General features: G+C 35.0%; 1 protein-coding gene across 2 annotated transcripts; it reads right to left on the reverse strand.

Annotated features, from left to right (window-relative positions):
- Positions 1 to 10,990: 10,990 nt before the first annotated feature.
- On the reverse strand, positions 10,991 to 15,269 carry LOC113294343 (developmentally-regulated G-protein 1). 2 transcript variants are annotated; one of them, XM_026542734.1, is made up of 12 exons: positions 15,116 to 15,269; positions 14,444 to 14,533; positions 14,023 to 14,090; positions 13,610 to 13,686; positions 13,265 to 13,445; positions 13,087 to 13,143; positions 12,617 to 12,691; positions 12,384 to 12,503; positions 12,076 to 12,246; positions 11,799 to 11,912; positions 11,548 to 11,718; positions 10,991 to 11,414 (listed from the first exon to the last, which is right to left on the reverse strand). In XM_026542734.1, the coding sequence occupies exons 2-12, from the start codon at positions 14,511 to 14,513 to the stop codon at positions 11,319 to 11,321; spliced, it is 1,200 nt and encodes a 399-aa protein (XP_026398519.1). In that variant the 5' UTR covers positions 14,514 to 14,533; positions 15,116 to 15,269; the 3' UTR covers positions 10,991 to 11,318. The 2 variants fall into 2 exon arrangements, with proteins under 2 accessions (XP_026398519.1, XP_026398520.1); XM_026542735.1 differs by having other exon boundaries at positions 14,444 to 14,536; positions 15,116 to 15,236.
- Positions 15,270 to 15,306: the final 37 nt, after the last annotated feature.

Genomic DNA, 15,306 nt, shown 5'->3' on the forward strand with positions numbered 1-15,306 from the left:
CATGGTTGTTGTCCCGCTGAAGTTTTTTCTACAGCTATAGATTTGGTAACCGGTTGTTTGTAGGTTATATCTGCGGCTTGTTTGATTACATGAAGCAAGTCTCGTCTCTGAGTTGAGAGGGCAGCCAAAAAAATTATTAGGTTTGGACGACAATTCCAATCTATTTTTCTTGATGGTTAGTGTGAAATGATTGAAAGATCAAGCAAGATTTTTTGTCATTTGGTTTAGCATTGTTGGCATGCTTAGTCATAACCACGTTATTATGCCTAAACACTCTTATCTCTAGTTATTTCGTATATACACCGGCACTCAATGTAAATACACTAATTATTGTAGTTGACTGACTTCATATTTATAAAACTAAGGAAAAAAAAATTGTTTGCTCTCCAAGTTATGATTTACTCATATTTGTCAGAGCCAGAGATTAAAATTAAGGGGCGCTAAGATGAATTTTTATAGATATGTAGGATTTGGTGCACTAAATATTAAGAATAAGGTGGGCTAAATGATTGATTTGTTATAAATTTTAGGGATTTCTATATGAATATTAGGATTTTAGGGGGCTAGAATCACGGCTAGTCAACACTTGGCTCCACCACCCCTGATGGTACCACAAAGGGTGTGACTATAAGATTTTGTATAATAACAATAATAGTTTTCCGATTTCAACTGCTTGCTCCTGTATACTGCATTGGCAATGCTCTCCCTTCTTTTTTAAGTTCATCTTGCACTATGTGAGGAAGGAAATATACAATAAAACTTCAATAAATTAATAATTTCGGGACTGGCAAATTCTATCAATTTAAGGAAGTATTAATTTATCGATAAATTAATATGTTATTAAATTATCGAAACATTCTAAATTTATGTTTCAAAAGTAAAATAAGAGAAAATATTTAAATTGTCAATATCGTGCTAATAGAAAAGCATGGATGACCGGGGATTTGTTTGAGGAATATGTTCGGTGGTTTGATAGTAAAATGCAAGGTTGTAAGGTTCTTTTGATTGTAGGTAATTGCCCTGCTCATCCTAAGACACCGAAGGGGTTGCAAAATATTAAAATACTTTTTTTGCCGCCAAAAACAACATCAAAAATTCAACCATGTGATGCAGGGATCATAAGAACATTTAAAATGCATTATCATTATCGTTTTTATCGTCTTGTTTTAGAAGGTTACGAAATAGGAAAATTAGGTCCAGAAAAAATATGTCCTTGAGGCAATTAATATTGCAGTTTCATCATGGACAACCGATGTTCGACAAAAGTCAATTGCAAATTATTTTCAACATTGTAAACTTTGATCATAAGAAAATGAAGATGTACAAGTCGTCGTAGATGAAGGTATTAATGAACTTGGAATGATAATCAATGAGTTGAATTACCGTAATCAAATAAACGTCGAAATTTTGCTAGACTATCCAGGTGAAAGTGATGACAGTACGAAAATTTGGACTGACGAAGAAATTATTGAAAGTGTTATATCAAATCCCCGAGAAGAGGAACTAGAGGATGATAGTTGGGTTATCGAGCTAATTTCTCGTAAAGAAGCAATATTATCAATAGTAAAGCTAAATGATTTCCTCTTACATTTTGAAAAAGGCACTCCTGAACTCCTTAAGAGACTACAAAAAATCAGAGATGAAGTCCAATGTTGCATAATTGTGAACAAGAAACAAACAACTTTGGAATCTTATTTTAGTAAGGCACCACAAATATAATGTTATTATAATGATTATTAATTTGTATTTCAGTTGGGACCTATTACATACTTAAAATTTTTATTATCTTATAAATTTAGCGAGGTTATTAATTTAATACACTAGCCCAAGCCGGGACTGGTAAAAAATATTATTTTATTGAAGTTCTACTGTAGAAGGGATTAGATTCCAAAAATGGTATGGCTTGGCTTGGGCATTCATGTTTGTATTAAATAAAGACGCGAGAGGTTGACTTATATTAGATTTCGATGTGTTGGAAAAAATAGAATCCAAATTTGTGCACACTCCTTTGAAGAGTGCGCACGTAATAAAGTAATCTCATTGGTCCTTTTTAAAAGAAAGTTATCCCATTTTATAAAATTAACTTCTATTAAGTTTTAATTAAATATAAAATATAAAATCTAAAAAATGAAATTATGCCTAATACTTTCCTAGCACAGTTTTTCCAAGGATGGTAATTTTTTAGTGATAATGATCAAAGTTGTTCTTGATCGATATCGATCCAATCTGGATAGTATGAGTAATAAATCTTTCCAACACTGTGTTATGTTTCAGTATTTCTCTCGCATGATTTCTGTATTATGATCAATTAGAAAATAACAATGATCAAAATACATTGATCTCATCAAATAAATCGTATTACTGTGATTTTGGAATTGTATCACTTCAGCAATTTTAACCGATGGAAATAATATGATGCTACAGTGTTTAAAACCCAAAACAAAACACCCCTTTCCTAATTTCTCTTGTTTGAAAACGTTATCCTTTAATTAAGAGAAGAGTAAATATCCTTTCCTTTCATAGATTTAATATAATTAAAAACATAATGAAAATTGATTTAATAAAAAGAAATTAACGTTCTTTAAGATGGATTAATGAGAATACTTTGTTACGTGCACGCTCTTTAAAGGAGTGTGCATCAATTTGGACTCGAAAAAAATATGATTTTATGTGAATGAAATTTTATAATAAAATATTTTTCACAAAATTGGTCCATTATTCCAATATCGACAATTCTTGGATGAAAAAGATATGTAAAATTTAATATTGTTGAAATTGACGAGAATGTAAAAATAGCCAGTATGTAAACAGTTTCATCCTACTCATTTTCAAATACCTTTTCTTATTTTTAATTTACATCAGGATGCATCCGGTTTCATCCTCGCTATTTTTTAAATTTAAGCCAGGATGAATCCAAATTCATCATTTCTATTTTTTGATGGAATTTTCAATAGAAATATGAGTTAGTTAGTTAGTGTGAATGGATGTGTCCACTCACTTAAACCTTTTCAATATGTAGTGTCTTATCCCAAGGGATGTGACTCTCCACTAAGGGTTGTAACTCTTCATGAAGGACTTCTCCAGGAGTCACTTATAAGCTATATAAACCCCACTTATTCTCCATTGCAAGTATGTTTTTAGAGTCATAAAACTAGTACTAGAAATTTAAGAGTTTACATGTGTCTTCAAGAGAGTTTGTGCTACCTTTATTCGCGTTCGATGTTCGGTGTTATCGAAGTGATGCAAAAAACATCGAGGTATTGTTGAATGTTGGAGAATTATGGTGATAAATCTGTAACAACATTATATACAGGGCATCAAATGTCTTAAGCAAAGAGATTACTCGCCTCAATACACCCAAGTAAGTTTGTTTAAGTTTGAGATTGATCATCTTTTCTATCCTTTTTTTTTTTTGTTTTGTCATTGGTATTACGAAATATGATACATATATGAAAACAGTGTTACAAAGAGTTGTAACGGATTGGTGGATGATACACGAGTTGTATTATTGGAGAATCGGTAACGAAGATACTTATCCAACATTTTTTTGGTACCGTTTCACCCGTACTAATGCAAATAGGAATGCGAATATCAACTTGCACTAACATTCTAATTAACTCATTTAAAACAGCTTCCACTTGGCACAGGATGAGCATCAAAAGAACTGTTTGCAGGAAGCCAATTCAAGGTTCAAAAGTCCAGTGGCCCAACTGCTTGATGTCGAAAGCAACATGTAATCATAGACAAAAAATGATCCCACTACACACTAGACTAGTGGCAGATAGAGATCTGCACCATAAACTAAATTTGTGGATCAAACATGAAAATTAAAAAGAAGAGCGATTCAATAAACGACAACCAATCCTATCAAAAATGAAAGTTACTAAATTTCATAACAAATTCCAAGCTTTGGTCATTTATAAGCAAATACGAAAATGCCTACCAGATCAGCATATATAATGGGTGTTAATTTTCTGACCAAAATCAAAGTCAAAGACTGATCGAAGAATCTGCACCGGTAATCAACAGGTCCAATTGGGACAACCCCGGAGTTACGGAGTAGAACAGGGTGCTGGTAATCAAGTAACAACACAATATGATTTTTACGAATTGATTTCTTAAAGACTAAAATCAAACACTGATAAACAAGGGTTTTGCAGTCTGACGATCTTCCCTAACTAAAAACAAATCCTTTTAATACAATACAAGATTAGAACATGATCAAACTGTAATACAATTAAGAAAGTGAAAACGAAGAAGTTTTTTTGGTTACAGAAGAAGCTTTCTTATTTCCGATTAAAATAAGATTTTTTTATTAATGGAAGATTTTTTTTTCCTCTCTCTCGCGGGTATGTGAACGTGAAAATGATATTTTTGGATTCTTTTCGTATGCACGTGAAATAAAATCATTTTCTTAAAAAAAAATTCATTAATGAAATACTTAAATTTTTTTATATGCGGCTGTAGCGACAGACATGCGGCAATAAGGAGTCCAGATATTTTTAATTATATTATTAATAAATATTGCTACGTTGGTGCGGAAAAAAACTTAGTTATTATCACAACTAAAAGTTATGTGAGGCAAAAAGGTGATCTTTTGCCTCGACCACTCGTGTGTGTAGCAATAGATCTTCTTTAATGCCACACCGACTATATAGTGAGGCTAAAACCCACCTATTACCACATTATTTATGAATGTGTGGGAAAATAGTGTAGCAATAGACTCATATTTTTGTAGTGATTTTCCAGTTATATATATATATAGGAAGAAGCTAGCTAAAAAATCATCTGGTCTCGCAGATTTATTGGCTTTCATATTTTTCAGGACTAAAAAAAATTTCTTCTCTTGTCAGTGGAATCAGGATGCTAGGATTATCAGTGGAGACATGATTGGTGAAATATTATTGAATATAGGATCATTTGATGTTTGATCAATCATTGATTCAGAGAAGAAAGTTTGGAAATAATAGGTTAAAATTTTACTGATACTTCTATTTCCAGTAGCTACATTCTGGTCATTTAATATGTTTTCTATGTCGTTCTATTTGCGTCTTCTTAGAGTGATCGTACATAAGTATTTTGTATTTGTTTCTCCCAACTGAATTGTATTATTCCTCGATTGTTGCCGAGCAATTGTTTCCTGAGTGTCATAAAGAGCTTCTAGTTCTAGTAGTTTCTCTTTTAATATTTTTTGTTGATATTATGTATGTTTACTTGCCTTTCAGTTTCAATTTTTTTTAGCAGTCTATTTATTTTCTTATCAGGAAAACCAAATATATTTGTTTTCCAGGCAAGCAAATTGTCTCCTAAAGATTTTAAGTCCATAACTAGTCCTTTAGAAGCCTCTTTTACAATTGAACTTTTCCAAGATTCTTTACTTACTCGAGTACAAGAGTTTTCTATTTAGCCAGGTATCACAAAATTTAAAAACCTAGTTTGATTTAGATACTTTATTATCTAGGCTAAGGAGGATAAGGAAATGATCTGAACCGACAACTACACAGTAAGTTAGAGAAGTATCGAGGAATTGTGAATGCCAGTGTTTCTTGTATATTTGCTTGCATCTCTGTCCAGTGTTTCTTGGATATTTTGATCACCTTTTCTATGGTTATCCCAAATCATATCCTGAGTAACTTAAATCATATAGACCAGTTCTCTCAAGTATTTTAAGTAATTATTTTCAACTACAATATATTACTTTTTATTTTGAAGCGTACCGGGAGTTCAAATGTTTAAGCTACCAACTCATTGAGTACAACTTTGTGCACCCGAATGTGCACATTCCTCTCCTCACCATTGCTTGATTTTTAACAAAGATTTCTATGGTTTAAGAAATTTTTTCCCCTCATGATTTAAATTAAAATAAAATAAAAAAATAAACTCTAGTACCAAAACTATATTTTCTCATTTTTCTGTTTTCTTTTTCCATACATTTTTTTCTTTTTCCTATCCCATGATCCTCTTCAGTGATATGCAGTTATCATTATTTGGGTCACATTTTTCTAATGTAAATATGACATCGACAAGTACTACAACGTAATCACCATTAACATAATCAAATACTCAGTTGATAATTTGGAAAAGAACAACAACACCTTACTCTCCATTGGAGCATTAAATTTTTTTACTGGGATTTTTAACAAACTGCCACACTTGCAAATCCCGATTCAAGAAAATGCCACCGTTTTTTCCAGAGTTTATTAAATGCCACAACCGTTAATTTTTCCGTCAGGACCCACACACTTGATCTTTTTCGCTGACTCGGTCAAAATAATCTGTCGCGATTTACATATTTACCCTTGAAAACCCTATTATACTAGTCATGGGTTCACCATCTTTCCCTGTTAGTTCTTTCTTCTTCCTCTTTCCCCTGTTCTTCTCTTCTCGTGTTTCCGTGAGAATATTTTGTGATTATGATATCAGAAACTTAAGAGAAACGTTAAGAGTTGATTGTCGGTGATGTTGTTGTGATTGTTTGAGCACGGGATGAAGAGGATGGAGTTGCTGCTGTAGATCGAACATAGGAGTTCTGAAGTTAGGGTTGCTGTCAGATGTAGAACAAAGGGGTTGAAGTTTAATTAATGTTCTGAAACCATTTTGAAGATAAATCGAAGAGCTAGGGTTTTTTCTGTGGAGAAAAGATAACTTAGGATGTCTTTGATTTGAATCCCGATTGGTGAGTCGATTTCAATTTGAAGCAATGGTTTGAGTATTAATTTGAATAATTGAGCTGTATCCACAGAAAAAACATGAATTGAGCTGTTGTGATTGGTGGGTCGATTCATGTTTAAATCCCGATTCAATTTGAAGCAATGGTCGATTTCAATTTTTTGAATTGGGATTTACAAGTGTGGCAGATGGTTTGAATCATGATTTAAACATGAATTGAGCTGTTGTGATTGGTGGGTCGATTTTAATTTGAAGCAATGGTTTGAGTTCGTGGAGTTGAATAAATTGGGATGCCGTTCTTTGCTGAGTCTCGGTCGATTGAGGCAGTGCTAGTATCAAATGGTGGATGCCTACCGTTCCTATACATGACTTCTTCAAACAGCAACCAAGGAATTGAATCGGGGGTTTTGATGTAATCTGAAGATGGGTTTTTTCCCAATTTGGTTTTGATCAAATGGTGGTCATGAATTACAGGAGACGGTGGCTGAGATTGGGTTTAATGGAAGTTGTTCTTGCGAATTAGAAGACATGAGAATCAATGGGTGGCAAGTAGTGTTCGAAGTTCACTTGCATTGCGATGGGCTTGATCTGAAAATGGTGTTGATTGTTCTTATGGCTGATCGAGTGTAAGGAGGATAGAATTTGGGGTTCACTGGATATTAGATCCATGAGCTTTTAGACTAACTGATGAAGAATTTTAAATATACAAGGAAGAAGATGCTCATTCTGCCGTTCTCTTTCTCACAAATCAGCCGGATCAGTTGAAGGTGTTGTTCCGTCCAAGTGAGAAGAAGGAGAGAGGCAAGGTGTATACGCTGACTGATGGTTCAAGTAGAGTGGTGACGAAATGGAAACCAAAATCGCATTTGAGTTTTCTACCTGGCTGGATTGTATGGGGTATTTTGGTCTTGGTCGAGAAGCAATTGGTAGTAAACAAAGACGTTGCAGTCTGTTGGGCTTTATCTGCAAGTCGAGAAATTGGTATGGAGTCTCGTCGTTCTCATGATGATTCATGGCAACATAACAACGCAATGGTGATTGAATTGGTTATAGACGGGTACACTATGAATTTGAGGGTGTATATGTCTTTTACTAAGCTGGATAACTGCCACCTACGCATTAACTGATGGCAACAGTTTTTTTGGATGGAAAAGGTCAAATGTGTGGCATTAAATAAACTCTGAAAAAAACGGTGGCATTTTCTTGAACTGCAAATTGGAAGCGTGGCACTTTATTAAAATCTTTTTTTTTTTACTTTACAGAAAACGGCACTCCTTTTAACTCGGGCCTCTCCATGCATTGTTCATTGGTTATCGCAAATAAATGAGTCGATGGACAATATTTTCATCAGGAGTTGGTGGTTTTACATTATTTCCAAGTTGCATTCCGAATCGTGAAGCATTTGATTCCTATAGATCCACTTGATGACAAAAAAATAAAAATTTCATTGCAGCCAAATGGTGGTGTAACAAAATAAAACACACGACAAGAAAAACTAGAAATAGATAACAGAAGGCTTCAGCCCCATGAGCATCACTGTGGTGACTGCCATCCCAACTAGGTCGCTTTTAATGCCAGCAGCAATGGGCGTTTTTGATAGTTGTTTGGTTTTGTTAGTTGTTTGCTTTTAGCATTTGTAATGGTTTTATCCATTGTATTTCAAATGAACGATTCGTGTAGGCTTTTAATTAGAAGCTCAAGTTTTTATAAATAGGATCTATCACCGTATAAGAAGATGCCAAGCAGAAGCATAAATTAAAATGAACCAAGACATTATACATTATACAAGTCCGAATAGACTTTTGGAACACACCAAATCAAACATAAACCAAAGCAAACACAAATCCGAAGACACTGACCAAATGCATCGAAAACAAAAGCAAACACAAAACCAAAGAAAATTAATAGAAGTGGAAATAACTAATTAAACACGAAAGGCTCCACCGCCTGATTGGATTCGCTTTGAAGACATTATCAACATCTCTTGGGTGCGTCGACTACCATCTCCGACTCAAACAGCTTGCGTGCTGCATAATAAGTGCCCTCATTTTGATATAAACTCCAAATAGCTGGGTCAAATCTTGCCCATTCATAATTCGGAATCAACTCAGAGACGTTGACGACCACTATAGGATATATTCCTTTGTAGAAACGGCTTGGATGAACGTTTGTGGTATTGTCTTCAAGGAATATTGGTGCACCCATTACCTTAGAGATGTTCAGATGTTTATCCTTTCGGAACTTTCGAAAAGTATAAAGGTTATCAAAGGGAACCCAGCTACTAGGAACTGAATTATCAGTCATCCATGGCTCTTCATTGGATGATCCACCACCACCACCACCACAACTCTCTTCAAGCTTTGATTTCAGTTCAAAATTTTCCTTCTCAAGTGCTTCCTTATCGTTCTTTTCTCGTTCCAGTTTCTCTTGTAGGTCTGATACTTGTGCAGTCAACTTCCTTCCATTGTTCTCACAAGTGGCATTCATGGATACTAAGTCTGAAACTTGCTTCTCAAGAGCTTCCTTATCGTTCTTCTCGCTTTCCAGTTTATTTTGTAGCTCTGACACTTCTAAGGTCAGCTTGTTTTCATTGTTTTTCAAAGTGGCATTCATTGATTCTAAGTCTGAATACTTTTTCTGTAGAGCTTCCTTATCGATCTTCTCCTGTTCCAGTTTCTTTTGTAGATCTGATACTTCTGCCGCCAACTTCTTTTCATTGTTTTTAGAAGTGGCGTTCGTGGATTCCAAGTCTGAGTTCTTTTTCTGAATAGCTTCCTTATCGCTCTTCTCCCGTTGCAATTGTTGTCTCAGATCTGATACATCTGCGGTCAACTTCTTTTCATTGTTTCTAAGAGTGGAATTTGTAGTTTCTAAACCCGAAACTTTTCTCTCAAGAGTTTGTTTTTGTCGCTGTTGTGCATCGATGGATGCAATTAAAATACCTTGTAAACTATATACAGGAGAGTTTGAATCCTCTCGAGACAAGAGATATCCTTGCGCTCGATAGGCCACCAAACCTTGACAGTTTATCAACGTACTCTCAGGCTTTGCCTTTATTACATACGAAAGAAAAGCCGCATAATCCCTTTCTTTGTTAATTCCCAAAGAGAGATGACGTGAAAAATCGTAGTCTTCACCTTTACTGTTATCACCTGGTATTTGAAGCTTGGTCCCGACCGTCAATTGTTTGTTAACACTGCAAAAATTAATTTCACCATTAACTACGTAGATAAAAACCTGAGGATCTTTGAACCACGACATAATTATGCTCTTGCTTTGACAGAAAATATAGAAACAGTTTTGAATGGAAAAGCTGTGAAATGAATTGAAAGAAATGAGTAATGTATTGGAGGATATGAATGTTTGCGTATCTCCTCAACGAACACTATCATATATATAGAGATGGATTTGGAATAAATCGACTAAAGGACACCAGCTCAATAATCAATGAATCAAAATAATATATGATTACTTAATAATTACAGCTATGAAGTCAGTCAAGTAGAATAATTTGTGTATTCACATGGAGGGCCGGTGTTCACAGGTATGAATACAAATTAACATATATGAACTTACAAGCTTTACAGTTCCAGTCTTTGTTTAATCGAATTCTAACCATGATAAAAATTACAACGTCATTAACATGAAGTGAACCTAGTTACATGAAGTGCACCTAGTTATCTTTCATCTACTAGTCTAGGAGGGCGTGGGTCAGTCTTATCGTAATTTTGGGTTTATCGAGTTGTGATGTTACTGGATCAAAAATTATCAGAGTTGCACATGAGCAAATTAAACCTTTTCGAGTTGCACATGGGAAAATTAACCCTTTTCGATTTCGTAAAAGCTGTTCTTTTAGAGTTGGTAGCTTAAACAATTAAACTCGGAGCATCAAGACTCCAAATTCCAAATTTGTGCAAATTTCCCACCTAACATGCACCAATGATTGTTAAAAGTTAAGACTTGGCCGGGCTGCCAGTCCAGCTACCTAACACGTATGATGACCGAATAGATTATTCTTATGGACTTCGTAAAGGTGGTATACTCTAATAACTAGAGATAAGAGTGTTTAGGCATAATAACGTGGTTATGACTAAACATGCTAACAATGCTACACCAAATGACAAAAAATTCTTGCTTATACTCATTTCACACAACCATCAAGAAAAATAGATTGAGATTGTCCTCCAAAACTCACAGTTGTCTTAGCTGCCCTACCTCTCCATTCAGAAACAAGCGACGCTATCATTACGTTTCCTAGATTGGCCTGTTTCAAGTAAACAAGCCGTAGATATAACCTACATACAACCGGTTACCAACAATCTAAATGAGCTCACTGTAGTTGAAAAAACTTCAGCTGAAATCAATATCCTGGGAGCGTCTGAAGGTTTAAAACACAAAAATAAAAACCTTAGATTCTCATCCCACGGAGTGTAATAGTTCATGAAAAACAATAAAGCTACAAATTCCATCATATTCAAGAGAACTCCGTACTTCTATTTTCTATTGCCTCGCGATATAAAGAGCATTACAGCCAGGATTACAGGTTCTACTTGTTCAACAAACTCAGAGTACATTTTGCCCAAAAACCTGATCATAAATTTCATTTTCTCGGCTTGCCTAATGAGCACCTTCATGCCCCCTTTAAGTGCTTATTGTTTTAGGGGGGCTTTCTTTTGTCTGTCAGATATTCTGGCAGGAGCATTAGAATGTGACTTGAATCGACCTCGGCCTCCTTCATCAGTTTCCTAAGGAACATACAAATTAGATTAAGACCAATAGTAAAGTTCAGAGTTTACAGAGAGGCTAAGAAGACTACTACAGCTAAAAGGGGAAGTAATAGATCAGGCGTCTAAAATCAACATTAAATGACATACTAACCTTTTTCTTCACAATCTGAACCACGTCCTCATCTTGAAGAACGTGAGAAAGACCACAAGTTTGCGGATAATGTCTTGAACTTACACCCCAGACTAGCACATATTTGACATCCTTCACCAGACTCCTGTGTATATGGTTACAGAAGTCCTCTACTGTGCAACCACCTCTATCCTGAAAAGGTTACCATTGGAGTGCGTTAAATTCACCGGACTTAGGAGTTCAATTCACTTGAGAGAGAGCATGCAACTTACAGCTGAAAGAACAACAGGGTCACTGAAATCTGGTTGCTGTCCTTGTGGCTTTGTATAAACTCTTACAAGCCCCATTGCATCCCACATCTTTGCAAGTAGTCTATCTAAATTCAGCTGTTTGAAGTAAAAGAAAAAAAATATATTGATGATATCATCCCCAAGATTACAGATTGAGGAATACAAAACATTCACTTAATAATTCAGCTCAACCCATTTCATGCACATTGTTTCTCAGACATGGGTATCTAAGGTTAAGGGAAAGAGAGAGTGAATCTACCTCCAAATTACAACTAATGACGACAGAATTTGGTTGCCGAGCTAGGTGGTCCACATCATCAATACCAACCACATCAATCTTGTTATACACATAAATACATTTCATGTATTTACGATTTCCTTCAATGACATCTATGAGATCATCCACTGTGGAATCCTCACGGAACAAAAGCTACAAGAGAAAAGGCAACCACACAGAATGAGATCACATTGCTTAATCACCTATCACAAACTTATAATCACATTGATCTGTAGCCAAGTGACTGGCATAAAAAACAATTGAAAGGAAAATTTTGAAGATGGAATAACCTCTGCGTTGTGTATCTTATACTCGTGCAGAATTTGATAACAGAGCTTCTCATCAATATGAGTCAACTGCATCGTAGTGTTGAAAGATATACCTCCCGTCTTTTTCCTTTTGAAGTATATCTGGTAATTACAGTAAAAGAATGAAATAGGAACAAGAAAACATGACTAATGGTAAGTAATATCCTTCAGAGAAATACCATAAAATATTGTTTACATATAGGATAGGATATAACCTGAGGTGGCTTCTTGTTTAAACGCAAACCCACGGCTTCCAACTCCTTTGTCAATATTTGACGATGACCCTCACTCTGAATCAGGTCCCAACATGGACATATTTAGAAGATAATAAAATGGGCAACTATAATATAAGTGACATAGAAGAAAAACATGTATTTCTCAAAAATGAGGCGGTGGGACGGGTTCATGGGTTTCGCCACCATAAAATGAGTAAACATTATTAAAAACGTAAATGCATTATGCATGAGACGGAAAGAATAAGCAATGGTACATGGAACAGCTATACATAAATACAAACAGGGGAAACACACTGCACGAGATTAGACTGCTTAATCGAATATAAGAAAAATCATTCTGTCTTACTCTGAAACGCTAAATAGTAACAAACAACTGGAAGTGCTCAGAAGATCAAAAAGAAAAACAAGATCAGACAAGACATTGCGTAGTACAGTAAACCAAAACTCACTTTTGAGGCATCAAGAACCATCAATACAATATCCGACGACTTGGAAACTGCAATGACCTGTATTTCATGTAACAGAAAAATAAGAGACAGGGAAAACGGTCTCCAAATGAAGAATAGAGACAATCAGGACATGGGGCAATAAGAAGCACCAGGGAGGGTTGGACTACTTTGTGTTTACCTGCCTACCACGACCCTTTCCTTCAGAAGCACCTTCAATGATTCCAGGAAGATCGAGAAGCTGAATTTTGGTACCATTGTAATGTATAATCCCAGGAATACATGTAAGCGTTGTGAATTCATATGATGCAGCTTCTGATTTTGTTCCCGTCAACATAGTTAAAAGTGTTGACTTTCCCACACTACACAGAAGTTTTCAATGTTACTATTAGCAATTTTTTAGTTTTCAAGGCACGATATTTCATAGGCATCTTTGCTAACAGAACAAAAGCCATGATAGCGCCAAAATACAAAAAGAGATGATCAGAGAGCAACATATATTGCTAGTTCTCAGGAGGTGACCAACCTCGGAAACCCTATAAGTGCAACACGTCCATGACCAAATTTTGTGACTTCAAAGCCCTCTCCAGCTCCAGCCGAACCCTGGCAATGAATATAAAAGGAGAAAAACAATTACAAACTATAATCCAGATTACAGAAAGGAACAAGGAGGACAAAAAGAAAAGGTAAGCACAATGAACTAGGATCCAGTATTTCGCCTATAATGTAAGCATATATTACCTAGCTTTCTTAAGCCAGGAATACCATACAGACATGCTTTGAGTCAAGAAGACGGTCCAACATGTTCAATAACGCTTTTATGATGATGACTATTAAACACTATTATTGTGTTAGACTCGTTTCCTTTAGTTTGCATCCACACAGTTATTTTAACATAATTACATTCATAATCATAACATATATGCAATCTTTACCTACCTTTGGAGGCTCCAATAGTTGTGTTCTTAGCTTTGCGATCTTTGCCTTCAGTTGCCCAAGATGGTACTCTGTATAGTCATAGAATAAATATAAGGTTCCATAAAAACATTTATTAGAAAATAAAATATGAACTGAACTGAATATACCAGGTTTGTTACTTCCAGATTCACTCTATGACATAAGTGCATATTAACACTCCTCTCTCAATGACTCCCAAGTGCCTACTAAAGTTCCCGTTTGATAGTGGGACTGGGGAAGCTTGAGTGACATCATTAAAAGCTATTTGTGTAAAAAATCTAGAATGACTAAAAAGTATTTCTTTGTATAACAAATAGTTTGTAATGGTCTGGGAGCCTTGTAAGTTTGTAATGCACAGTCTATATAAGTAACTAACAGTGGATAAATTGAGTTGGAGAAGTACCTGTGGCTTTATTTTTCTGAGTCCTAGCCATTTCGGCTTCGATTTCTTTTATCCTTTCTATGATACCCATTTTGTCTGCTGTTGTTGTGCCTGCTTCCAAGAGATAAGTAAAAACTTGAAATTAACAAATAACAATCAAGCCGAGACAAAATTGCTAACATTCTCACAAATAAAAACAACAACCTTAGAAGCTTCAACATTTAGACGAACGAAAAACGCAATGCACGTAACAAGATATTCATGTGTATAGCAAAGATTGATATCACATTTCACCCATCAGTAATCAACTCTAATACAAAACTAAACCCTAATTCTACCATTTGAAAGACTTTAAAGCCCCAATACACTGTCATGTAACCAGATATTCCAAAATCTAGAGCTAACCCAGACCGTTTAAACCACAAATCCAACGAAACCTAGAGAATTAATCTGAATTGAACAAATTCAATTACTCAAACACCTAAAAAAGATAAACTTTTTTAATAAAGGTGCTACCTTTAAACAGAACCCATCAAATTTGTGCAGTCCCAAACATAAATTAGATATAATTAGTCAAACCCAGATTGAGATCAATGCAAAATCGATACAAAATTCTGAATTTACAGCTATAAATCTAGAAAAAATAAAATTGGGGAAAATTTGAAAACAAAGAGAAAGGATTCTTACACCAACCTTAGAGAATCTTAATGAGATTGTTGAGGAATTGAAAGATGAAACCCTGATTCTGGATTGAAGGATGATTTTATGAAGTGAGAAGTGAGAATCTCACCACTAAACCCTTCTTGACTCTGTTTCTGGAAATCTATATAGAGAAAGAAGTGAAGATGAATACGAAAACGTGATATCGTGTTTTCTTAGGGTAT

The sequence above is a fragment of the Papaver somniferum genome, chromosome 7 (assembly GCF_003573695.1).
Source record: "Papaver somniferum cultivar HN1 chromosome 7, ASM357369v1, whole genome shotgun sequence".
In the NCBI taxonomy this organism is placed as follows: domain Eukaryota; kingdom Viridiplantae; phylum Streptophyta; class Magnoliopsida; order Ranunculales; family Papaveraceae; genus Papaver; species Papaver somniferum.

Coding starts and splice junctions, on each gene's coding strand:
- LOC113294343 (XM_026542734.1), bottom strand. CDS start 14,513: ATGGGTATCATAGAAAGGATAAAAGAAATCGAAGCCGAAATGGCTAGG. Junction 13,446..13,609: donor GCACTTATAGGGTTTCCGAG/GTTGGTCACCTC, acceptor ACTTCTGTGTAG/TGTGGGAAAGTCAACACTTT. Junction 11,415..11,547: donor TTCAGATTGTGAAGAAAAAG/GTTAGTATGTCA, acceptor TATGTTCCTTAG/GAAACTGATGAAGGAGGCCG.